Source organism: Leguminivora glycinivorella, chromosome 14 (genome assembly GCF_023078275.1).
Source record: "Leguminivora glycinivorella isolate SPB_JAAS2020 chromosome 14, LegGlyc_1.1, whole genome shotgun sequence".
NCBI lineage: Eukaryota > Metazoa > Arthropoda > Insecta > Lepidoptera > Tortricidae > Leguminivora > Leguminivora glycinivorella.
This window is the reverse complement of record NC_062984.1, coordinates 9,715,050-9,741,184: the sequence shown is the minus strand read 5'-3', so window position 1 is coordinate 9,741,184 and position 26,135 is coordinate 9,715,050. Positions and strand designations below refer to the sequence as shown.

The following is a 26,135-nucleotide window of genomic DNA, read 5'->3' as shown; positions in this document are numbered from 1 at the left end:
CATAGAGGTTTACATTCTAGGTATCTGGGAGGGGTTATTTAATTGAAGAAGGATTATTTTTAAATACACATATATTCAAGAGTTGCCTTATTGTATATTAGGTAATATAAAAATAAAACCATGTACATTTACTTGGAATCTGGGCAATATTTGTCTACAAGCACTTGTCCAGGTTCAATGCCATAAAATATTGAACCATCTTTAATATATGCCCATGACATTCGGTTTGACGAAAAGTGGACTCCAACATCTCCATTTTTTGACAAAGTTATAGCGCCAGCAGTATTCTTCAAGCGAGCAGTCATTTCTGAAACAGAAATACGTGTGTTTAATTATTTTCGTTTTTATTACTTTAGGTAGCTAGGAAAACAAGACAAAAACTGGTGTTCAATGAAGCGTTACCGTTGACAGCGTTTCGCGTAGCTACATCAGCAGGAGTTCCGTCTCTCATTTTGTTAATTATGCTATGAGCCAGGCAGAATTTAAGAATTGTCTCTCCGTGTCCTAAAAACAAACAATAAGTAATTATTTGTGGCGGGTCTATCAAGAATTTAATTTTTTTCCGTCGTTTTGATACAGGATGCCGATTACAAGTGATTTGATGTGTGTTTAAAACGCGAAGGTTCAAATGTTATACAATAAAATGTTAGTGACAATGCTAAAGATTAAACAGGTGTATCAAATATCTGAGTTTATTGCCTGTAGTTGATACGCCGCCTACGTTGTCATCGGCATAAGTACCACTGCCGATTTGTGGTGTGTCACCAATTCGGCCAACAGCTTTTCCACTCATGCCTCCAGTGCTGGTGGCAACAGCTACGTGACCTTCAGCGTCAATAGCTACAGCTCCAACTGTTCCTACGCCGCCCTGTACACAAAGTAGATATTTTTCTTTTGGTACTTGAAAAAAATTGACATGGGTATGTTACTATGGTTTGGGCATGCAGGGTGGATGGATGAGCGAAAATTAACTATGAAAAGAAGAGTGGAAGGATCAGATGTAAGTAGTAGTACCTAGTTAATGAACTATTCTCTACCAAATCGGGGAAATATTGCAAAAAGATAGGGCAGAATGTACCGAAACCAACAAGCACATATTTATGAGGAGAGTTATGAAAGTGAGTGAAGTGAAAGTGCTTACTCTTCTGGGAAACTTAAATTTGAGACACAAAAAGTATAAACTGGATTCTGGCTAGTTTGTATAGCGTTAATATCAAAATCCATTGCAATTTACAAAATTTACCTCATCTGCGACTCCAATTTCAGTCCTGGTATAGTTACCGTCTTTCAATATTCTTTGTAAAGCAGCTTTCGCGTTTTCCGATATGAGCGATTCTGGTGGCACAGTTTCAAAACCCTAAAAAGATAGTTCATTAAAATTATATGAAATACACATCAATGATTCTTAAAACTAGAACAAATAGGTACACGATGAGGTTGATATCAAGGTTCTTGTGCCTAAATGTTATACTGTAATTATTTTTACTTAGACGCAAATATGTAATAAGAAAAAATAAGTAATGTATATTAACCTTTTCCAGTGCGAACAATTTAGCACCTTCAGCGCCAAGTAGACTGTGAGGGGAATCAGTCAAAACTTTATGTGCAATGCTAATTGGGTGCAAAAAATCTTTAATCAGAGTAACAGCACCAACGTCTAAGTTTTTACCGCACATTATGCTAGCTTCCATCTCCACCTCACCACGAAGATTTAAAACAGAGCCGTAGCCTGAAAATATCAGCCTAAATATATAATGAGAACCTTGACACATATATATGTACTGATGTATAATGAAACACGAAAATCCTGGAAGTAATCCTAGTCTATACTATAAAACACATATATATATATAGACGGTCAAGAACATTTTGTCACTTAAAGGCGCGAAATTCACATTTTCTATGGGACTATAAACTTTCGCCCATACAACATTCAAATTTGCCACGTTTTTTTGTGACAAGATTTGCTTGACCGTCTATAGTGTCGCATAGACACGTTTTTCAAGAAGGCGACCCAATAAAATAATATTATATTACCTGCATTAAAGTTCTCATCCAACTCCATAGAAACAACGGCAGCCTCAACGCCCTCGAGAGCGCTCCCACCCCTTTCTAAAACTTCGTGGCCGATAGATACAGCTACTCTCATCCCATCTAATTTACCTTGCACCCTATTCTGGGGAATATCCCCAGCTCCGCCGTGTACAATAATGATTGGTTTCATTTTAAATAATGATTGTATGTTTTTTTTTAAACTAACTTTATCACTTTCTATATTACAAGTAGCTGCATCTACATGTATCGGAAACGCTTAAAATGATAAAGTTTTATTACAAAGTGATATACTCTCCCTATATTGTTATCAAAAGAGATATCATTCAAGCACAGTACACAGATGCTATTTGTATAAGATAATAATTGTTATTAAATAAATAGTAAATGTTGTTTACACGGTTGCATCGATACTTGAGTAAATAATGATACATGGAACAGATATTATTCTACAATCAATGTACACAAGCTATTACAAAAACACCAAAATACAAAAAGAAAACCTATTATAACCGGCGATAAACAACAACTTTCTACTATTCTTGTGAAAGGACTGACTCATGTCAACTATGTTTGACAACTAAGCTTTCTGATCGAGTAACTACTTCAATATATCGATATCGATTATACAATCGATTCAACTATTGCTGTGCCAATACCTGTGAACTTATTCCACCGTCCCCATTCTACCATCGGACTCTTAGACGCACGGCCGGTCTCCATCCTTACTTGGTGGATATTCCACGAATCCGCACGAAGCGCTTTGCTTCTTCTTTTCTTATGCGCACTGCCAAGGAGTGGAATTCCTTGCCGGCGGCTATATTTCCGAGCTCATATAACCCGGCAACCTTCAAATCAAGAGTGAACAGGCATCTTCTGGGCGAGCTCACTCCATCGTAGGCCACGTCTTTGCCTTTGGCTAGTCTGTGGTCAAGAGTAAGCCCATTTATAATAAAAAAAAAAAAAAAAATACCGAATATTTACCGGTATTTTTAAGCGTGTAACAGTGGCTTAAATCATGTTTTGAATGAATGATTTCAATGTTTTAGTAAAGGAATGAATGGTAATTTGACAAGTGAATGAAATCTCAGAACAGAAAGAAAAATGGTGGCTGATGGTTTGTGAAACACTTATTCCGAGGTGATAGAAACACAAAATTAAAATGTTTTAAGTGTTATTATTAGTTAAAATTATGACAAAATGTCGACTCCTGCATCGGAACGAAAGTATGGAGCTCAAAAAATTCGCCTCACAAGTAAGAACATATTTAAATATTCGAATTACTTCCGCACCTCGGGACGGTGTGAATATTTTACTTTTCGTTACAATTCACCCATGGAATCGTTTTGTTTTCAGTTGTTTGTGCAAGGAATTTGGCGAGGAGAGATCTCTTTCGTAAGTAAACATTCATATTCCGTCTATTGTTATCAGTATGTAAATGGAGGTCTTCCTCAAGGTCTGAGAAATAGGTGTCCGTGCTGTTTGGAGCATATTAACGCGAATTGACGTGCGAACATAATTTGATCCCAAGAGATTGTCGGCGTTTGGTTATAAAACGTTTCAGTTTGCTTCCTGCTGGATACCGTCACTGCTTTATATTGATACTAAGTGTGTTGTTTTTGTTGTGAATACTCAGTTGTTTTGCGTATTACAGGAATGCCAGATCCTTTCGCCAAAATATCAGTCAATGGAAGTGCTCAGGTATATACAACAAATGCAGTGAAAGCAACCCTGGATCCAAAATGGAATACACATTATGATTTGTATCTCACTAAAGCAGATGGAATTACAATCAGGTAATTAGGCTTTTATTTTATATATACATAACACATACATGTTAGTCTCTCTTATACATATTTAACCAATTTGTATACTTCCATTACAAGACCTACTTATGTTAGAATACAAGATAAGTTACTAGCAAGTTGTTAAAAAGTATTTGTTTGCTTCAAGGAAGATTATTCAATATAATTGTGTCACTAAATCCGATGGTACTTTCAGTGTATGGAACCAGAGGAAAGTGCAGAAACGTCAAGGATCTGGGTTCCTCGGGTGTGTGCGCATCCAGCCATCAACTGTGCACAAGTTAAAGGACACTGGCTGTGAGTCACTACTTTATAATACTTGTGGTTGATTATTAATATTATTTTAGTCTTGTTGACGGTATACTTACATGGAATGCTAAATTTCTTAGTATATTGTTATACTTATTAGTCATGGTCTGGCTTATGCCATTCACAGCTGAAACTGAATGCTTCTTTATTTAACTTTTTTATTGTTGAATGTTTATTGTAATAAGTGTTATGTTTATGTTTTACAAGTAGTTGCTATGTAAACTTTTGGTTTTGAATACATTGGTGGCAAAATTCATTATACTTATTGTCCACACTTAATGGTAAACTGCTATTGTTAGCTTGCTACTCCAGGAATGTGCAACTTGAGAGTTTTGTGTTAAGGTTGGTTGGATCAAACATCTGTCATTGATTTAGCATTCCTAAAATTGTATTGTACGATAAGTTCCATAGATCTCTGCCATATGTGACATTAATGCGTCTGTCAAAGGTGGTGATGCAACTGGCCCTTATCCACCCACAAGTTGCATTTTTTAGTATTTTGTCAAATACTCATTATCAAATGACAAAGTTAAAACAAATGCATTGTTTGTTATTGCACTATATAGGAAACAACAAATCTCCTTCCTGTATTATGCCATTACAATAATTTCTATTATTTTCAATTTAAGATCAATGCCTCGAACTGTGCGAAGATGGGTCTGGCGAGACATGTGGGGTCCGGGGCCAAGTGATAGTATCCTTGATGTCCAGAGATGGGACCCGGGGTGAGCCTGCCTCAGCCGCGGGCGAGGGCTCTCCGCTGGCGGTTGTAGGCCCAGCGGGAGATGTCAGAGCTCCGAGGGAGCCTGCAGTTCAAAGCACACAGAAGCCACTACCGCAGCATTGGGAGGAGAGATTCACTGCTAGTGGCAGGTAAATACTATTAAACTTTTTTATACAAAACTAGATCCAAACCTTTTATGATATGTGTATGGCCCTACATATCTACATATTACATGTTCTTGATGGCCGGAGATCAGTCATAGAGAATGCCCACCTCACCTGTGTTGCGGTTTATCTAAATAAGAGATCAATACTTCCTAAATCATAAAGATAGGATTAGAGGCAGGCAAACTTGAGACATTTATGATACGAGGCAAATTAAAGAGAAAGCTAATACAATGTTTTATGCACTATACTGTAACAAATATAATTACTTAATAGTGGCTACTCCACAAACTAGATCTAGACTTTTAGTTTTATGACCACCATTTTGTTTGATAATCTAAAGGCCAGTACAAACAAACTGCAAGCTATCTGTATATAAACACAACGCAGTCAGCATGCGGATCCCATAGATTTCTTCTGCGTTGCAATCAATCTGTAGTCTGTACCAACTCTAAAAAAGTTGTTCATAGTCACCTAACTTTATGAGATGAAGTTTGAGAGAGATAATTGTAATACTGGAATGGAGAGAAACTGCATGAAAAATATATACATATGTAGTGTGAAATGTTTTTCCTTCGTATTTTCACGGAAATTCCGAGACCGTTAGTAGAAGTGAAGTAGACTTGAAGAGCAATTAAAACTACAAACCGCTGAACTGACAAACAACATAACGGCAATTGCTCTACAAAAGATTGATGAAAAATTAGAACCCATTCGTGCAGAGAACGTGAAACTGAATCGAGAAATTAATATACTTCGAACCAGAGTAAACAACCTGGAAAAATTAACAAAGAAACACAACTTCTTACTGCATGGTGTTGCGGAAAAAGAGAAAGACACCTCCGAACTCCTAAATCTAGTTGTGAACATTCTAAACAAACAATGTGAAGGTGCCAAAGCTGAAGAGGACTGGGACAAATGGGAGATAAGTAATGTTCAACGTCTTGGAAGAAAATCGGAAGAAAAAAAGCGACCCATCCTAGTTAGTGTAACAGTGGAATGGCGAAAAAGAACAGTGCTCATAAACAATAAAAAGCTCCCAGAAGGTATTTACGCGACTGATGACTACCCGATGTGCTGGAAAAAAGGAAGGAGCTTAAAACCAAAGCAAAAGAGGAAATAAGCAAAGGAAAAATTGCTTATGTACGCTATGACAAACTAATTGTACGGGACAACCCAAATGAAAAACGAAAGAGATCTCCAACTGCTTCACCCTCCACTGGGCCAAGTACAGACAAAGGCCCTACAAATAACCCTAAAAAAGTAACAAAAACAAATGCATTTTCTCAATGGAGATCTAACGACAACTCCGCAAATGACAAAACATTATAGCAAATAAAAAACCAACACCACCGGAACGAACCAACAACAACATCCGCAATCACATCAAAAATAAGATCAAAACACTTAAGCACCCCAATCCGGCTTGTCACCGTGGGGGAAGATGACTACCACCCTCCATGTAACAAAAAACCAACAAAATTAAACAAGAAAAATACCATCGACCACATTCACCATGAAAACAACCCTAGAAAGGAAAAAAGGAGCTCCATCCGCTCTTCTGAAGAAAAAACATGTTTCGACTGAAAATTGCCCAGACAAAAAAATTTATATATGCACCTACAATGTTAGGACTCTATCTACACCAGAAAAAATAATCGAATTAAAACATGCTCTCAAGAACATTAAGTATGACATCATCGGACTCGCTGAGGTGCGACGGTTGGGAAGCACAATACAAGAAGACGAAGATCATGTCCTATGTTGGCATGGCGAAAAACAAGGCCATCTAGGTGTTGGTTTCTTGTTGAAAAAGGAACTAAAAAAACATGTAACTCAGTTCACAGGTCTGTCAGATCGTGTAGCAATATTAAACCTAACATTTAACAATGAAGACATATCGGTTATACAAGTTCATGCCCCCACAGCTGAAGCTAGCAACACTGAGATAGAAGAATTTTACAAAACCGTAGAAACGGCCCAAAGCTTAGCAAATACAACACAGATAATACTCGGTGATTTCAATGCAAAAATCGGCATCCCACATCCAACAGAAAACCTAATCACTGGGAAGTATGGAACAGGAGACAGAAACCACAGAGGCGAACGACTTCTCCAATTTGCAATGGAACAACATATGAAGATTATAAATACTATGTTTTTGAAAAAAACCAAGAGGCGTTGGACATGGATCTCACCTAATCAAGATACAAGAAATGAGATAGATTTTATACTCTCAAATAAACCAAATAAATTCACTAACATAGAATTTCTAACCCCACCTTACCCATCAGACCACAAAATGGTAAGAGGAACGTATACCCTCAACAACAATAGAAAAAGTAGAGCTGCATTCAAAATAACACCAAAAACGCCAAAATCTGAAGAAGAAATAGAAATGTTCTCATCGAAACTGTATGAACAGCTATCACAGATTATCTGTGACCCTCCTTCAAACATTCAAGATTATTATGATGGAATAGAAAATAGTATTATTAATGCAACAAAACTTGAACGAATAAAAAAAGAACCCTACTCTGTATTACAATCAAAAACAAAAGACCTAATTGTTAAGAGAACTGAACTACTAAAAAAACAGAATAAGTCAATGCAAGAGAAAAAAGAGCTAAGCTACCTATTTAAAACTACTAATAAAGCTATACGCGAAGACTACAGACACCATAGGAAAAAAACTATAGAAAAAAATATACTATCACACAGAAGTATAAAAAAAGGTCTAAAGGAACTGGACTGTAATAAAAACTGGATACAGCAACTGAATGATAAAGACAAGAAAGCAGTAAAAAGAAAAGATATTCTTTGCACAGCTACAAACTTTTATAAACACCTTTATGAGAAACAATTATCATATGATAGTGAGGATGAAACCCGCCACAATGATACTATTCTACCTGATGAACCACAAGATACCATCCAACCAATAGAAGAAATAGAAGTTTTAAAACATATAAATAATCTAAAAAAAGACAAAAGCCCTGGCCCAGACGGCATTAGTAACGAAACTCTACAAAGGGGAGCAAACCTGCTTGTAACACCACTGACAAAATTGTTTAATATGATACTACAAACAGAAGAAACACCAAAACAATGGCATACATCAGATATCACAATTTTATACAAGAAAGGAGACCCCAAGAATATAACTAACTACCGACCAATAAGCTTACTAGCAAGCACTTATAAGCTATTCACATCCCTAATATTAAAAAGAATAACTAAACAAATTGATGACAATCAGCCGGTAGAGCAGGCAGGATTCCGATCAGGATATTCTACAACAGACCATATCCACACAATGGAACAAATGATAGAACGCTACAAGGAATACAAAAAACCTCTATATATAGCATTCATCGATTATACCAAGGCTTTTGACAGCATCTCCCACAACGCTATCTGGAAAGCCCTTACTGACTGCAAAATACATCCTAAATATATCAACATCTTAAAGAATATTTACAAGAACAGCACTAGCAGAGTGAAACTTGAAGAAAAAGGACAAGAGTTCAAAATCAGTAGAGGAGTCAGACAAGGGGATCCAATATCACCCAAACTATTTATAGCGGTGCTACAAAACATATTTCGTCAGCTTGACTGGGAAAAAATTGGAATAAAAATATTTGATAAACGTCTGAGTCATTTGCGATTTGCTGATGACATAGTAATCTTTTCAGAGAATCCTAAGAATCTTCAACAAATGCTAAACGACCTAAATAGGGAAAGTTGCAAGGTTGGACTAGAAATGAATCATACCAAAACGAAAATTATGACTAACAGTGAGCCCATAAAAATATCCATACAAAATAAAGAACTTGAATATGTAGATCATTACATTTATTTGGGCAAACAAATATCATTTAACGCTGATAGCAACAAAGAAGAGATAGATCGCAGGATCAACATCAGCTGGAAAAAGTTTTGGAGTTTCAAAGAGCTACTGAAGGGAAACTACAGTCTAGACATGAAAAAAACAGTAATGGACACATGCATTCTACCTTGTCTGACATATGCCTGTCAAACCTGGGTGCACACTGACAAGAACAAAAGAAAAATTAGAACATGTCAACGGGGTATGGAAAGGAGCATCTTAAATATAAAACTAAAAGACAAAGTTAATAGTAAGCACATCAGATCAAAAACAAAGCTCATAGACGCATTAGAGTTCATACTGAAACAAAAATGGAGATGGGCTGGCCACATAGCGAGAATGACTGACGACAGATGGACTAGTAAAATCACCAAATGGCCAGGACCATATGGAAAGAGAAAACCTGGAAAACCAAAAACAAGATGGTCAAAAGACATTACAGAAATAGCGGGGGAGAGTTGGCCAGTTAAGGCCAAAGACCGAGATAAATGGAAAATCATGGAGGAGGCCTATACCCGACAGGGGTCCTTGATATAAACTAGAGATATATATATATTAAATCATACATGTAAACTCTGATAAGGAAATAAAAGGCTTTATTATTATTATTATTCAAAAAAATATGGTTTATTCTACTGAAGGACCATGGTCATGCTTCAAGTAGATAGTCTTTTGTCTTCACCTATCTTAGTTTGTGTTCGTTTGTTATAAAAACCAAGGTGAACGATGATTCATAATATTTTGCTCTTGATATCCAAACATAAAAGTTCTGTAAATTATACAAGGATAATTTTACCTTCCTATACTTTTTATTTTGATATTAGAAAGAAGGCCTTAGCGGTGTTAACACTTTTTTATAAAATGACAAGATGTTGCTTGACGTGTCTTTTGTATTAAAAACACTTGAATCACGAGTTACGCAAAATGTCGCAATGATATATTCTATACTTAGCATGGAATAACATATGGCCATTTATTATAATCTATGTTCTTTTGGTTTCTGTTAACAGTTTTCAATAAAAAGACAAAATATAGATCAGGGTAGTTTACTTTTTAAATGCTAACAAAACGAAGTTTAGATAGTCAAATGGCGCGTATTACGACATATGTATGATATGAGTAAAGCTACCTACTATTTAAGTTAAGACCAGTTAAATGTTAGCGAAAACTTAGTTCTAAATACAATTTCCTGTTGTAAAATGTTATTCAGTGGTACGGCACAAAGCGTTTTATTTACAGGTAAGAAGTCGCTATTTTGCGTCTTAAACCGTTTTGAATAGTTAAGCATAACTATAGTAAAATGTTAAAACCGGCCAAGAGCGTGTCGGGCCACGCTCAGTGTAGGGTTCCGTAGTTTTCCGTATTTTTCTCAAAAACTACTGAACCTATCAAGTTCAAAACAATTTTCCTAGAAAGTCTTTATAAAGTTCTTCTTTTGTGATTTTTTTCAAATTTTTTAAACATATGGTTCAAAAGTTAGAGGGGGGGGGGGGGGACGCACTTTTTTTTTCCTTTAGGAGCGATTATTTCCGAATATATTAATATTATCAAAAAACGATCTTAGTAAACCCTTATTCATTTTTAAATACCTATCCAACAATATATCACACGTTGGGGTTCGAATAAAAAAATATATCAGCCCCCACTTTACATGTATGGGGGGTTCCCTAATAAAACATTTTTTTCCATTTTTTATTTTTGCACTTTGTCAGCGTAATTGATATACATATTGGTACCAAATTTCAGCTTTCTAGTGCTAACGGTTGCTGAGATTATCCGCGGACGGACGGACGGACGGACGGACAGACAGACATGGCGAAACTATAAGGGTTCCTAGTTGACTACGGAACCCTAAAAATTGACTTTTTAAAATATACTCTTACTCTAGTCAAGTGAGCCATTTTGTTTGGCTTACTTTTTCTATAATATTTACGTCTCAATCCTCAATAACCTCATACATTGGCCGCGTGAGCGTGACTAAGACGTGTAGATACGCACTCCGCTAACAACTGACACAAAACAAAACTGTTTTTTATTATTATTATTATAAATGGGCTTACTCTTGGCCACAGACTAGCCAATTGCAAAGTGGCCTACGATGGAGTGAACTCGTCCAGAAGATGCCTGTTCGCCTTAGTTTTGAAGGTCGGTGAGGCCGGCGTCAGCGTTGAGCTTGCACTCCGTAGCCTTCGAGTTATGTCTCTATCCTCGTAACGCCCACCACAAACACCACAAAATGTTTCTAGAGAATTTTGGTCCTAGTTGCATTTTGAAGTAATTTGAGTTTTATTTGTTCAAAAATTTTTTGAGACAAATGAAATGCTACTTTATTTATTCACATGAAATATATTCCAATGAACCGAAATGTTCATCTGATTGCACATTGGGCGGCAAGAGGCTATTCCCTAAAATAACCTAACCACAAAATTTAAATTTGAAAAAATCCCGACATAGTGGACAGATTTCCATCAAACATGTCTAAGAACACTCCCGACTAATTCAGCTTTCAAACAAAAAAACTAAATCTTAATTGGTTCATCCATTCGGGAGCTACTGCGTCTCAGACAGACACGTGAAATTATCGAAGCCTTTTCGGTAATAACGCTTCGTGTCACTGAATTGTTTTTTTTTTTTTTCAGAGCGTACTACGTGAACCACGCCCTCCGCCTGACACAATGGGAGCGGCCGGCGCCCGAGCGCGCGCCCGCCTCCCCCGCCTCCCCGCCGCCCGGCTCCCCGCTCACGCCCGCCACTCCCCTCACTTCCCCGCTCGCGTCGCCCGTCACACCCGTGGCTTCACCCGCCACGTCGCCCACGTCCGACACCGATGTCAACAACGCGACCTCTATATCCATGAGGTAAGTAAATCTTTTAGTGTACTCTATACTAAGCAATGGATGAAGCCGCCACTTACCCCCATGACTCCACACTCGCGTCACCCGTCACGATTCACCGGCCACGTCGCCCACGTCCGACACCGATGTCAACAATGCGGCCACTTTTCATCATCGCACCGCTCGCCATCGATAGGGCGCTCATCCACACACCTTGCAACCTAAATAGTCGCGCACCGTGCGGTTTCAGAGGAATTTCCTCCCACGAACGCTCCGGCTGTGGAATGAGTATGTCGAGGTATGTATGGGGTTCTTTAAAAAAGGAGTGTACAAGTTTCTAATGGGTCGGCAACGCGCACGTGACACCCTTTTGAGTTGCAGGCGTCCATAGGTACGGTGACCGCTTTCCGGCCGCTTTAGGCCGGGGTAATCGTACTCGGCCAGAGCTGCGTCATCAAGGGCGTGGACTTCACTGTATTATCACATAAGGACCAATGGAGTGAAATTAAGGCTACATCAGACATTTACACCCCAGAAATAGCTCAAATAAATCATATTTTAAATATTTCACTCCCATTATCCGATATAAATATCACAGATAGCAGAGTTGAGCTTGAGCAAATCCGAACTCAAATCAAACAAATGAAGACAGAGACAGCACTACAAGGCGACATCTCGTACCACGACGTGCATCAATTCTCCATAATTTACCTACTACTGCTGGCTGCGCTCATAGCAACAGGAGCAGTCATCTGGCGCCGCTTGCGCCGTCGCCGTAGCGGAAGCGCCGATATTCATTCAGCACTTCAGGAACAGACAATATCTACCGTCGTAACTGACACTCCACAAATTCAACCACGAATCCTGAGTCACTCATCCAGGCACGAGACACCTATTAACTTGGAAGTTAAGACGACACCCAACAATCTCAGCATACGTAAGACGTCGAAGCAACATAGAGGAACTTCACCCGTCTTAAATTAACATTACGTATCAAGACAGTGATCATACGTTTTTAAATTTATATTGTATCAATTGCTTTTATCATCAAATTTGTATCATCCTGTTTGCTACCGACGTGGTATATAAAAAAAAATGCGACCTCTACATATATCCATGAGGTCAGGAAATCTTATGTTCTTCTATATGTAAGCAATGAGTCACACTTCTCAACCCCGCAACTGTGACGTCACAACGCGTGTGTCCTGTTACCTACTCGTGTGGATGCCCCTTGCCCCTCCGCCTCATCGTTCAACTCCAACGTCAGCAATGTGACCTCTATATCCATGAGGTGAGTAGTATCTTTACTCGTTTCTCTAACTAAAGTGCATTAGATTAATACACAAACTCTGTCTGAGATACTAAAATTAGTCCCCTACTCCTTCACCTGCGTGACTTTTGTGCTTGCTACCTCGGGCAATATAATTTAAAAGTATTGCCATTTTTTGAGAAATTTATCTAATCATATTTGATTTTATTCCACAGGCCCGAACCGCAGCCGCAGACTGCCACCCGGCGGCAGCCGGCCGCGCCCGCCGGCTCCGCGCCCGCGTCGCCGGCTACTCCCGCGATACCAGTGGCCGCCGATTTGCCTCCGGGATATGGTAAAATGTTTTAGCAATTCAAAAACTGTAATAATTGAGACTACTTCCTACTGCTGCTAAAGGAGGGCCTACAGTTTAGCTATTAAAATTTGATGTAAGTGAAAAAAAGAATGAGAGCGAAGTAGAGAAAAGAAAGAGAGAGTGTGAGAGCGAGAAAGGATTCGTTTCTCGATCTCACTTACGTGAAAAAACTCCAAGGTACGCCTTAAGGTACGGTAGTTTTTAAGCTACCTAACACTCTGAAGGTACTGCTATCTTAACTCAAAATGGTATCTTACGCGAGTTATGTTCGTTCGCATAAACATTGCGTGGCTTGTAATGTTTAAAATGCACGCAACACATTTGGATCGGTTTCTTTCACAGTTTTCACACGAATCGGGTGAACGGCACATGTCAATCAGCTATAACGCTAACAAACTTATAAAATATGCTTTATATTTAGTTTTTGTAATTTAATAATTTAGCGCTCGGTCCAGTTAGTACCTAGTAGTAGTAGGCCTCCGTACCGGCACGCGGCAAGCACTGCTAATTACCAAAATTGATGACCTCATATACAGTCAACATCGAAAATTCTGTAACGATGTAAATATAGCGTATATTTTTTGATGATGACGGTCCTTGTAGCGGCGAGACGGAATTGCGAAACCAGACCGCTTCAATTTGTTTCTCATTTCCCCAGAAATGCGCACAACAGCCCAAGGCCAAGTATACTTCTACAACAGCGGCACCGGCTCCTCGACGTGGCACGACCCGCGGGTACCCACGCACCTGCGCCACTGCTCCGTGGCGGCCGGCCCGCTGCCGCCCGGCTGGGAGATGCGCCACGCCCCCTCCGGCCGCCCTTACTTCGTCGACCACAACAACAAGACCACCCAGTTCACTGACCCTAGGCTAGCGCTGTCTGCCAGACCGGTTAGTATACAGTGTACTTTGATAGTGTGTCACTGAGATCGGCTACCATATTCCGTCGCCTCTGGCACTGGTCGCAAACTCTTCAAGACATGGCCTATCCAATTTTTGCGCTTACATAAACTCTGTCAAATAAGTCTGTCAGTAAATAACAACAAAGAGAACTCTATGGATCCTTTTCTTTAGGGTGCTAGAGAAAAGGATCACCTATAGTTATCTTTGTTCTTATTTACTGACGGACTTGTTTGACAGAGTATAAATAATGATTATTTTTTCCAGCCTGCTCCCGAGCCCGCAGCGACGCCTGCGCCACCGGCCGCGCCGCCGAGCGAAACTGGCGATGAGCTCCCGCGCTACAAACGAGATCTCGCCGCTAAAGCCCGAGTGTTGCGCGCCGAACTTCAAGCGCTGCAGCCGCAAACTGGACACTGCCGGATAGAGGTATTCAACTGTTTCATTGTTTGACTATTATCTCCACAAGTTCACATAGGAACTAACTAAATGATATAAACTAAAAAAAATAGCTATAAACGAGGTCTCGCGGCTAAGATTTGCGCGGTGTGCTGCAAGGCAAGAGCTGCAGCATTAGACTGAATCCTGAATAAATGATGACTACTATTTACACATTTTACACCAACTGGTATCAGCCGCCTATGAAAAAAACAATAACTCTTTACAAATGAAAAGACATTTAGAGGTTTTACTCTAACTCCTAAACATTTTTTTGTCCAGGTTTCACGCAATCAAGTCCTCGAAGAATCCTACCGACTGGTAATGAAGCTCCGAGGCAAAGAGCTCCGCAAACGGCTGCTAGTGAAGTTCCGAGACGAAGAAGGCCTCGACTACGGCGGCGTGGCCAGAGAATGGCTCCATCTGTTGGGAGGGGAACTGTTTAACCCTCACTACGGGTTGTTCCAGTATGCGAATGCTGGGGACGACCGATACGCGTTGCAGATTAATGCTGATTCTGGGGTGAGTACTGAACATAGTTGTCGCCTAGGCGCGCCTATGTAATGTTGTACAAAGTTTGAAGTCTTAATGATGGAGAATACGTAATTTCTTAGTAGTAGATATACTACATATTGTTTTTAATTAATCATATTTCAAATTAGATTGACAGAATAGACCGACGGCCTGCCACTCCATGAGCTAATCCCTCGTGGAAATTTCCAGCATGACTAAACAAAAACTTTCGATTTCCAGGTGAATCCCGAGCATCTCTCCTACTTCCACTTCGCGGGGCGCATTCTCGGCGTGGCTTTGTTCCACGGCCACCAGCTCGACGCGGCTTTCACGGCGCCATTCTACAAGCAACTCCTCGGCAGACCTATAACTCTTCGAGACATCCGAGATGTAGACCCGGAGCTGCACCGCTCACTCTCATGGATGCTGTGAGTAGACTGATTATACTGACTTAGACTGTATGACTATAGGCACGATAGCTCCTCGGTCGACCTGTATGTAACCATACCAAACATTGCGACGAGGATCTGTGGTGTAGGTCTGTTCCACGGCCACCAGCTCGAGCCTTCACGTCGCCAAGCAACTCCTGGGCAGACTCATAACACTTCGAGACATCAGGGATGTGGACCCGGAGTTGCATCCCTCCCTGTCTTGGATGCTGTGAGTACAGACTGTCATTATAGACAAATATAGGCACGAGCGCCTTGGCCAACCTTACCAGGAAATATGGGACGTGCATCTGTGGTGTAACTGGTGTAGCTCTGTTCCACGGTCACCAGCTCGACGCGGCTTTTACGGCGCCCTTCTACAAGCAACAGCTCGGCAGACCTATAACTCTTCGAGACATCCGAGATGTGGACTCTGAGTTGCACCGCTTGCTCTCATGGATGCTGTAACCTTACCAGACTTCTGGGACGTAGATCCTCGACGTATTGCTGTTACACGGCCACCGGCAACTCCTCGGTAGACCTATATCACTGCACGATATCAGAGATGTTGACGCTGGGTTTAGTTATACACCGTGATTCACTTAACACTAAAAACCTGAAAACAGTTTGTTCAGAATCGAGAGTAGAATCGATTGAGCTATATCTTGATGGGGGTAATATTTTTAATTAAATTAGTATTATTAGTTATTTTTTACGTGCCCATTCTATTGTACTCGTAATACAACATTGTGTATATCGCATTGCTAGAGGTTGTTTACCTTTTTTCTGTATTTAGGGGTATTAATACTGGCCGGGTACTTGGACGATTATTTTTTCCGCTACTAGTTTGACGTTGTTTGTCAGTTTAATCTTAATAAGTCATAACAAATTGAACTCGTACCTAATTACAACCTTGTCATTTTGAATATTGAGTTTATTTGCTTACTGCGATTACCTGTCCAATTTGAAGTTTACTGTGACAAAGCTTTAAAGTGTTTTACAGTGACATCTTAGCTGTCTATTGGTAAACCTTATATCGTTGCAGTAACGTACACAAATAAATAGTCTTATGGTTTATGATGGTAGTTAGCAATTATTTTATTGAGTGTAGAGCTAAAAGTCAAGTAGAGCTGTACAGAAAATTAAAAATTCAATTTAAAAAAAAGTAACGATCAGATTAAAAGATGAATACTCTAGATGAGTTTAAAAAAATAAAAATCAGTTGGGGTGTCTGAGGTTTTGAGTGATACCGGAAACACCGTGTATACAATATGGTCTAAAACTTTAAACTAAAATTTGTCTTTATAACGTATAATTTCTGTTTGATGAAAAAAATTTTAAAATGCTGCTAAAGATCTACAGCCTGTAAAATGGGACTCGAGGTTCCTAAGAATAGGTTAACATTGATTACATTGACAGTAAATGAAGGTTCAAAACAATTCACCTAATTGCGGGGTGACATTTCACCGTACAGGAATGTGACGCGCGCGATATTGAACGTAATTGCTATCAATTGACACCATTCTTAATAACGTGCTTCCTCTTACGCCCTATTATTAAAAATTGGAGCAAGACCCATTAAGGTATTACTTTAATTGGTGCCTGCCGTGTGTAATACTATTTTCTACGTCAATAATTCCTATTACAATTTTACTTGTAGGGACTTAGGACTATAATAACATTGGACAGAAAGAGGCAGTTTATCTTATACTAGCAACCCTGATAGTAACCACGATCTTCCGACATGAGGATTAGACCCAATAGAGAGAGAGAGAATAACATTCGTGTTTATTATTTTCAGGGAGAACAGCATCGCGGGCGTCATAGACACAACGTTCTCCGTGGAATGTTCGTCGTTCGGCGCCGTCCGCAGCGTGGAGCTGCGGCCCGGCGGCGCCACCGAGCCCGTCACCGACGCCAACAAGCGCGACTACGTGCGCCTCTACGTCGCGCACCGCTTCACCCGCGGCGCCGAGCGACAGTGGCTCGCTCTACAGAGGGGACTGGCCGACGTGGTCCCGCCTCAGTTACTGCGGCCGCTGTCCCCGCGCGACCTGCAGCCGCTACTCGCCGGGCGCGCCGACCTGGACCCGGCGGACTGGCGGCGCCACACGCGCCTGAAGCACGTGACGGCGGACGCGCCCCTCGTGGGCTGGTTCTGGGAGATCGTGGAGCAGTTCGACGCCGAGATGCGCGCCCGCCTGCTGCAGTTCGTGACCGGCTCGCGGCGCGTGCCGCTGGCCGGCTTCCGCGCGCTGCAGGGCTCCACGGGCGCCGCGGCGCCGCGGCTCTTCACGCTGCACCTGGTGGCCGACGCGTCGCCGGACTCGCTGCCGAAGGCGCACACGTGCTTCAACCGCCTCGATCTCCCGCCCTACCCGACGAAGGAGAAGCTTCACGACAAACTGAAGCAGGCCGTCTTGGAGACGGCCGGCTTCGCCGTCGAGTGACGGCCCGAACGATATTATTAGCGGCTTGTATATATCGCCGACTCTGTGATGAGTCGGGCCCGGAAAGAGGGAACGTCGCCGCGGCCGGCGCGGTCGTCTGACAGATTAGTGTTGCCGCCCCGCCGCCGCGATTTCCCTTATTTCGTTAAATACGACAGACACGTTATTGTAGCCTCTCGAGTCCTAAGCTGTCGCGACTAGTCTGAGTTGTGTTGAATAGAGGATGAGACTGACTGAATTTCTAAATTAGTAAACATGACAAAGATGATATTCCCTTAATAAATTAGATTATTATTATACAAATTGGAATCGAAAAGTTGTAGACGATCGTTACAGATTACCTAAACTTCTCTTGTAGAAAATTCGAATAACTTTTGTGACAAACTAAATGCGTCGCACGTCAGCTTTGCGGCCTTGTGATAAAGTTTGTTTTTGATATTTGTACTTGTGTACCGTCTCTTCAAAATGGGGACATTTACGGAATGGCTTTTTTACCTTTTGTTATAAAAAGTCTAGGTGGGCTCTTATGACTATGACAAGAAGGAAAAAGACATATTCAAGGCAACTGAGTTAGTGCTTTAATTTTATAGATTTACTACTTATAGGTACTCAATAATAGTTTACTTATATCTGTTATCATTTTTAGATTAATTTAGTCTAAATTTTATACCCAGTAGGTGTCGGTTGCACAAATTATAACATGTGAGTTTTTAACTGACGAGGAACCTTCATTCAATAATTATGCTCAAAATCAGTGTATTATCATAAGTTGTATTGCCATATGTGAATGAGAAACATTGTGTTTTTCTAGCGAGTGGGCTTCCACATGCTTTGATTGAATTTCCGTAAATGTAGAAATAACCGCACAACGTAATATAGTTTTATGTAACATTTATTTATTTATGTATACAGTGTTATGTTTACAATTCTATTGACTAAGTAGCCCCTGCTGATATGTACAAAGATGTGTGAATTACTAAGTACCTATGTATTTTTGTAAACTATATAATGTATCATATTTACAAGCCAGTACAAATGTAACAATGCATCTATAATAATTTCATTGTGTCCATTAATCATCAGGCATTTGAGCTAATTTTGCTAATGCCTTGATTGAGTGCACAAATCTAACAAAATTAAAGGCGCGCTTACTCTAGTCTAAATTAACTAGGTCGCCTGTAGCAGTAAGGACGCTAACCATCATGAACAATTTCGTACATTGACCTGCCATTTACTATTTCTATCGCAATCGCTTATTTTTTTGGTGTATCTCTCGCGTAGCGGTACTGACCACAGCCATAATTCGAAGGACAGCAATATACTTGCTAAAACAAGAATTCGAATAATATCCATTAATATTATATGTATTTCATTGTATGTATTATATGTAATATTTAAAATATTTATTATAAATATCTATTTATGTAAAAGTATGTGTAGTATATGCTGTATATGTATATATATAGTTTGCTTTTCTTCTTAGTAAATCACCTTTTTGTTTTCTCTCTTCACCATTTGTATTGAATCTCTGTTTGGCCCTATGGTTGACTGGTAGAGAATGCCTTTTGGCATTAAGTCCGCCATTTGTACATTTTTTGTATATTTTGTGCAATAAAGTTTAAATAAATAAATACTTCTACTCCTGCGATTGTGGGTCTTACAATGTAGGAAACTTTTCGTGCTTATCGTTCTTACTTTACCGGTTACTGCCAGAAAAACCAGGCGTTCATCCGTGAAACAGTCGACCTATTTTCAAATGTAACAAAAAAGAATTTTGTCAATTATATTAACACAATGATTATTCAACTATATTTATACATTTGTAATGTCATTATTCAATTCGCATATTTGTAAATATTTAGAGGTGACATGTAAACAAGGATCAGTGCCTTTTACCTGCTTAAGGATATAGTTTTAATTTTAAACTGATATGAAATGATTTATTATTAGTATTTAAAAGCATATTATTAAAGTATTTTTGCACAATAATGACTTTAATTTCACAAAATCCCACCATCTCAAGGAAACTTGCTTTTATCAGACATTGATTTTTTGGCACATGCTTTTACATATAAAAAAAACCGGCCAAGAGCGTGTCGGGCCACGCTCAGTGTAGGGTTCCGTAGTTTTCCGTATTTTTCTCAAAAACTACTGAACCTATCAAGTTCAAAACAATTTTCCTAGAAAGTCTTTATAAAGTTCTACTTTTGTGATTTTTTTCATATTTTTTAAACATATGGTTCAAAAGTTAGAGGGGGGGGACGCACTTTTTTTTCCTTTAGGAGCGATTATTTCCGAAAATATAAATATTATCAAAAAACTATCTTAGCAAACCCTTATTCATTTTTAAATACCTATCCAACAATATATCACACGTTAGGGTTGGAATGAAAAAAAAATTCATCCCACTTTACATGTAGGGGGGGTACCCTAAAAATAATAAAACCGGCCAAGAGCGTGTCGGGCCACGCTCAGTGTAGGGTTCCGTAGTTTTTCGTATATTTCTCAAAAACTACTGAACCTATCAAGTTCAAAACAATTTTCCTAGAAAGTCTTTATAAAGTTCTACTTTTGTGATTTTTTTCATATTTTTTAAACATATGGTTCAAAAGTTAGAGGGGGGGGGGACGCACTTTTTTTACCTTTAGGAGCGATTATTTCCGAAAATATTAATATTATCAAAAAACGATCTTAGTAAACCCTTATTCATTTTTAAATACCTATCCAACAATATATCACATGTTGGGGTTGGAATGAAAAAAAAAATATCAGCCCCCACTTTACATGTAGGGGGGTACCCTAATAAAACACATTTTTTTTTTTTGCACTTTGTTGGCGTGATTGATATACATATTGGTACCAAATTTCAGCATTCTAGTGCTAACGGTTACTGAGATTATCCGACGGACGGACGGACGGACGGACGGACGGACGGACAGACAGACAGACATGGCGAAACTATAAGGGTTCCTAGTTGACTACAGAACCCTAAAAAAGATGAAATTAATACAATTTAAATATATGTTATTGAACCATAGAATGCCGTTCGCTAGTTTGCAGGTGGTACAGCGACATCTAACGAAAAATGTGGACATCAAAAAATACTTATACATTTTACGAAAACAAGTCATTGCCCAGTTTGCGGGGGTAACAGTGACATCTAGCGAACGACAGCGAACAACTCTATCGTTGAGTTTCCTAAACATATCCTAAGTACATTGGGTTTCTCAACAATAAATAAATAAATAAAATTTACTTTTTCTTTTGACTGAAAACACCGTGTTGATAACCTCTCTCTCCCTCCCTTTCTTCCCTTGGCTTCTGGCTGGCTTCCTAAACTTTGACGAGCCATAACATAATATTAAAAATGTAGGGGCTAAGTTTTGATTCCCATAGAAAAATTGAATTACGCGCCATTTCCAGTGCCAAGTTTCGATTGATCGTCATAGTTGACAGACGTCAAAAATACAACGTTACCTCTTTAGTTTTCTAACAGATGGCGTTAGTTATACAAAATAGCAAAGAGGATCGAGTATTAAAGAGAGTTACTGTCAAAGTAAAATGTGTAATCACAGTGCATAAACTGCCATCTCTCGACACAGGCTTAAAACTTTTGAACCTCAGTTTTGACAATTTGGCCCATATTCTTAGCTTGATATGTTTTAAAATGTCAAATATTAATATTAGCGCTATCTAGCCGAGCGTACCCCAAAGGTGTATCGCCATCTAGCTCACCGTACCTTTTTCTGTATGGTTTTGGGGTACGTTTTTTTCTTAGACTTTATCGGTCTATACGAAGTTATATAGGTCTTTGAAAATAGTAAACGATGTTTTCTTACTCCTTAGAGTCCTAACAGATGGCGTTAGTAGTACAATATTGAACACAAAACTGAGATTTGATTTTTTTTTAAATGACAATAAAATAATATTTTTTTACAGATATGAAATCTAGATATGAATATAAATTACTATGTTTAAGCACAACTTCATAGGCGTGATAGTTTTTTCAAAAAATGTACCACAAGGTTCGGAACTTTGTCGACTATAGGAGGGCTTCGCTACCGCTCGCCCTGATAAGTAGGATACTGAAATCTTCTTTCTTCGTTGAGCCATCACAGCTAACTTTAACTTACAAACGGTCTTAAGCACCTACACTTCTGAAGGCGCTTAAGTCATTTTTGCTAATAAAAAAAAACCACAACGTTCTATGAACATTGGTCAAGTGCGAGTCGGTTTTCGACTTTTCCATACAAAGAACTCATGAGCGCCTGAACGACTATGATGGCAAAGTTAACGTTTCGAACTTTCAAGACTTTACGTATATATCTCGGAAACGATAAGAGATAGAGCAAAATGGACTTCAGATTTGGGCTTTCGGTGGCACAAATTCTATGTTTTCGTCAACAGACACCTTTTTTTGGACCGATTTGAATAAAATTTTGCTCAGTCAATTTATAAACGGTCTTAAGCGCCTCCTTTTTAGTAGGAACTTAAGTCATTTTGTACAAATGAAAAAAAAATTGAACAAGTTATAAAAAGAAAAAGACAGAAATGAATTTCTTTATACCTGTCCAACTCGATTACACAATTTTAAGACGTTTAGTAACTACTTGCAGCGGCAGTGAGTGAAATTCGTAATCTGAGTTTTTTTCTCTTAAGTCCGACTTACGCTTGACTGTAGATTTCTAATAGGTTTTCCTGTAATCTACATGGAGAGGGCTATCTCGTGTATTTTTTTTTAAATTTTACGCTAAGTAGTTTCGGAGATAAGGGGGGGAATGGTCATTTTTTGCTTATTTTCTTAAATTACTTCTAAATTACCAAAACAAAAAATATAAAAAATATATTTCAGATGCTGATAAAATGCTCTTTCATTTGATATGTAACACAATATAGTTTTAATAACTTTGATTTTTAATTTTCAATTTTACCCCCCAAAAGTGACCCCTGTGATTAAATTTCATTTAATTAAATTACATGTCCGTCTTTGGGCCACAGGTTTACATACGTGTGCCAAATTTCAAGTAAATCGGTCCAGTAGTTTCGGAGAAATCGGCTGTGACAGAGGGACAGACAGACACGCGAGTGATCCTATAAGGGTTCCGTTTTTCCTCTTTGAGGTACGGAACCCTAAAAACGATCTTAGTAAACCCTTATTCATTTTTAAATACCTATCCAACAATATATCACACGTTGGGGTTGGAATGAAAAAGAATATCAGCCCCCACTTTACATGTAGGGGGGGTATCCTAATAAAACATTTTTTTCCATTTTTTATTTTTGCACTTTGTTGGCGTGATTGATATACATATTGGTACCAAATTTCAGCTTTCTAGTGCTAACGGTTACTGAGATTATCCGCGGACGGACGGACGGACGGACGGACGGACGGACGGACGGACGGACGGAGACAGACAGACAGACAGACAGACATGGCGAAACTATAAGGGTTCCTAGTTGACTACGGAACCCTAAAAAGATGAAATTAATACAATTTAAATATATGTTATTGAACCATAGAATGCCGTTCGCTAGTTTGCAGGTGGTACAGCGACATCTAACGAAAAATGTGGACATCAAAAAATACTTATACATTTTACGAAAACAAGTCATTGCCCAGTTTGCGGGGGTAACAGTGACATCTAGCGAACGACAGCGAACAACTCTATCGTTGAGTTTCCTAAACATATCCTAAGTACATTGGGTTTCTCAACAATAAATAAATAAATAAAATTTACTTTTTCTTTTGACTGAAAACACCGTGTTGATAACCTCTCTCTCCCTCCCTTTCTTCCCTTGGCTTCTGGCTGGCTTCCTAAACTTTGACGAGCCATAACATAATATTAAAAATGTAGGGGCTAAGTTTTGATTCCCATAGAAAAATTGAATTACGCGCCATTTCCAGTGCCAAGTTTCGATTGATCGTCATAGTTGACAGACGTCAAAAATACAACGTTACCTCTTTAGTTTTCTAACAGATGGCGTTAGTTATACAAAATAGCAAAGAGGATCGAGTATTAAAGAGAGTTACTGTCAAAGTAAAATGTGTAATCACAGTGCATAAACTGCCATCTCTCGACACAGGCTTAAAACTTTTGAACCTCAGTTTTGACAATTTGGCCCATATTCTTAGCTTGATATGTTTTAAAATGTCAAATATTAATATTAGCGCTATCTAGCCGAGCGTACCCCAAAGGTGTATCGCCATCTAGCTCACCGTACCTTTTTCTGTATGGTTTTGGGGTACGTTTTTTTCTTAGACTTTATCGGTCTATACGAAGTTATATAGGTCTGAAAATAGTAAACGATGTTTTCTTACTCCTTAGAGTCCTAACAGATGGCGTTAGTAGTACAATATTGAACACAAAACTGAGATTTGATTTTTTTTTAAATGACAATAAAATAATATTTTTTTACAGATATGAAATCTAGATATGAATATAAATTACTATGTTTAAGCACAACTTCATAGGCGTGATAGTTTTTTCAAAAAATGTACCACAAGGTTCGGAACTTTGTCGACTATAGGAGGGCTTCGCTACCGCTCGCCCTGATAAGTAGGATACTGAAATCTTCTTTCTTCGTTGAGCCATCACAGCTAACTTTAACTTACAAACGGTCTTAAGCACCTACACTTCTGAAGGCGCTTAAGTCATTTTTGCTAATAAAAAAAAACCACAACGTTCTATGAACATTGGTCAAGTGCGAGTCGGTTTTCGACTTTTCCATACAAAGAACTCATGAGCGCCTGAACGACTATGATGGCAAAGTTAACGTTTCGAACTTTCAAGACTTTACGTATATATCTCGGAAACGATAAGAGATAGAGCAAAATGGACTTCAGATTTGGGCTTTCGGTGGCACAAATTCTATGTTTTCGTCAACAGACACCTTTTTTTGGACCGATTTGAATAAAATTTTGCTCAGTCAATTTATAAACGGTCTTAAGCGCCTCCTTTTTAGTAGGAACTTAAGTCATTTTGTACAAATGAAAAAAAAATTGAACAAGTTCTAAAAAGAAAAAGACAGAAATGAATTTCTTTATACCTGTCCAACTCGATTACACAATTTTAAGACGTTTAGTAACTACTTGCAGCGGCAGTGAGTGAAATTCGTAATCTGAGTTTTTTTCTCTTAAGTCCGACTTACGCTTGACTGTAGATTTCTAATAGGTTTTCCTGTAATCTACATGGAGAGGGCTATCTCGTGTATTTTTTTTTAAATTTTACGCTAAGTAGTTTCGGAGATAAGGGGGGGGGAATGGTCATTTTTTGCTTATTTTCTTAAATTACTTCTAAATTACCAAAACAAAAAATATAAAAAAAATATATTTCAGATGCTGATAAAATGCTCTTTCATTTGATATGTAACACAATATAGTTTTAATAACTTTGATTTTTAATTTTCAATTTTACCCCCAAAAGTGACCCCTGTGATTAAATTTCATTTAATTAAATTACATGTCCGTCTTTGGGCCACAGGTTTACATACGTGTGCCAAATTTCAAGTAAATCGGTCCAGTAGTTTCGGAGAAATCGGCTGTGACAGAGGGACAGACAGACACGCGAGTGATCCTATAAGGGTTCCGTTTTTCCTCTTTGAGGTACGGAACCCTAAAAAAATAACGCACGGTGTAATCTTGAATGCGTTTTACTTACTGCATTAAGCATGAGATAAGGTAATAAAACATACTAGTTTGTTGCTCCAAAGATATAAAGAAATGATGTTATTTTGCAAGTGTCCATTACTGGACCCGAAAAATTGCCTACCTCCTATGATGGACAAGGAACAATTTACAAAACCAAAATTTACAAGAAACAATCCTATGTTAAAATAACCCAAACTAATTGTATTTATGGTATATAAAATTGACTCATTGCGTATCAGTTGGCTTTAAAAGTAAAATTTTAAACTTATTTCACTGTCCATAATGGGGGATCCATTACTGGAGAACTGCCGTCCATAATTGGAGAAAAAACACCTAGTTTTAATTTGTTAACTATA

General features: G+C 38.8%; 2 protein-coding genes across 2 annotated transcripts; one reads left to right on the top strand and one right to left on the bottom strand.

Annotated features, from left to right (window-relative positions):
- Positions 1–56: 56 nt before the first annotated feature.
- Positions 57–2,631, bottom strand: LOC125233062 (probable isoaspartyl peptidase/L-asparaginase CG7860). The gene is made up of 6 exons (XM_048138909.1): positions 2,038–2,631; positions 1,533–1,729; positions 1,244–1,357; positions 700–868; positions 403–504; positions 57–307 (listed from the first exon to the last, which is right to left on the bottom strand). Exons 1-6 carry the CDS (start codon positions 2,222–2,224, stop codon positions 129–131), a joined length of 948 nt encoding a protein of 315 aa, XP_047994866.1. The 5' UTR covers positions 2,225–2,631; the 3' UTR covers positions 57–128.
- A 477-nt stretch (positions 2,632–3,108) lies between these two features.
- LOC125233060 (E3 ubiquitin-protein ligase SMURF2) lies at positions 3,109–19,590 on the top strand. The gene is made up of 12 exons (XM_048138905.1): positions 3,109–3,307; positions 3,409–3,447; positions 3,707–3,848; positions 4,054–4,154; positions 4,796–5,039; positions 11,583–11,801; positions 13,263–13,381; positions 14,061–14,293; positions 14,570–14,731; positions 15,023–15,262; positions 15,494–15,681; positions 17,483–19,590. The coding sequence occupies exons 1-12, from the start codon at positions 3,253–3,255 to the stop codon at positions 18,129–18,131; spliced, it is 2,391 nt and encodes a 796-aa protein (XP_047994862.1). The 5' UTR covers positions 3,109–3,252; the 3' UTR covers positions 18,132–19,590.
- Positions 19,591–26,135: the final 6,545 nt, after the last annotated feature.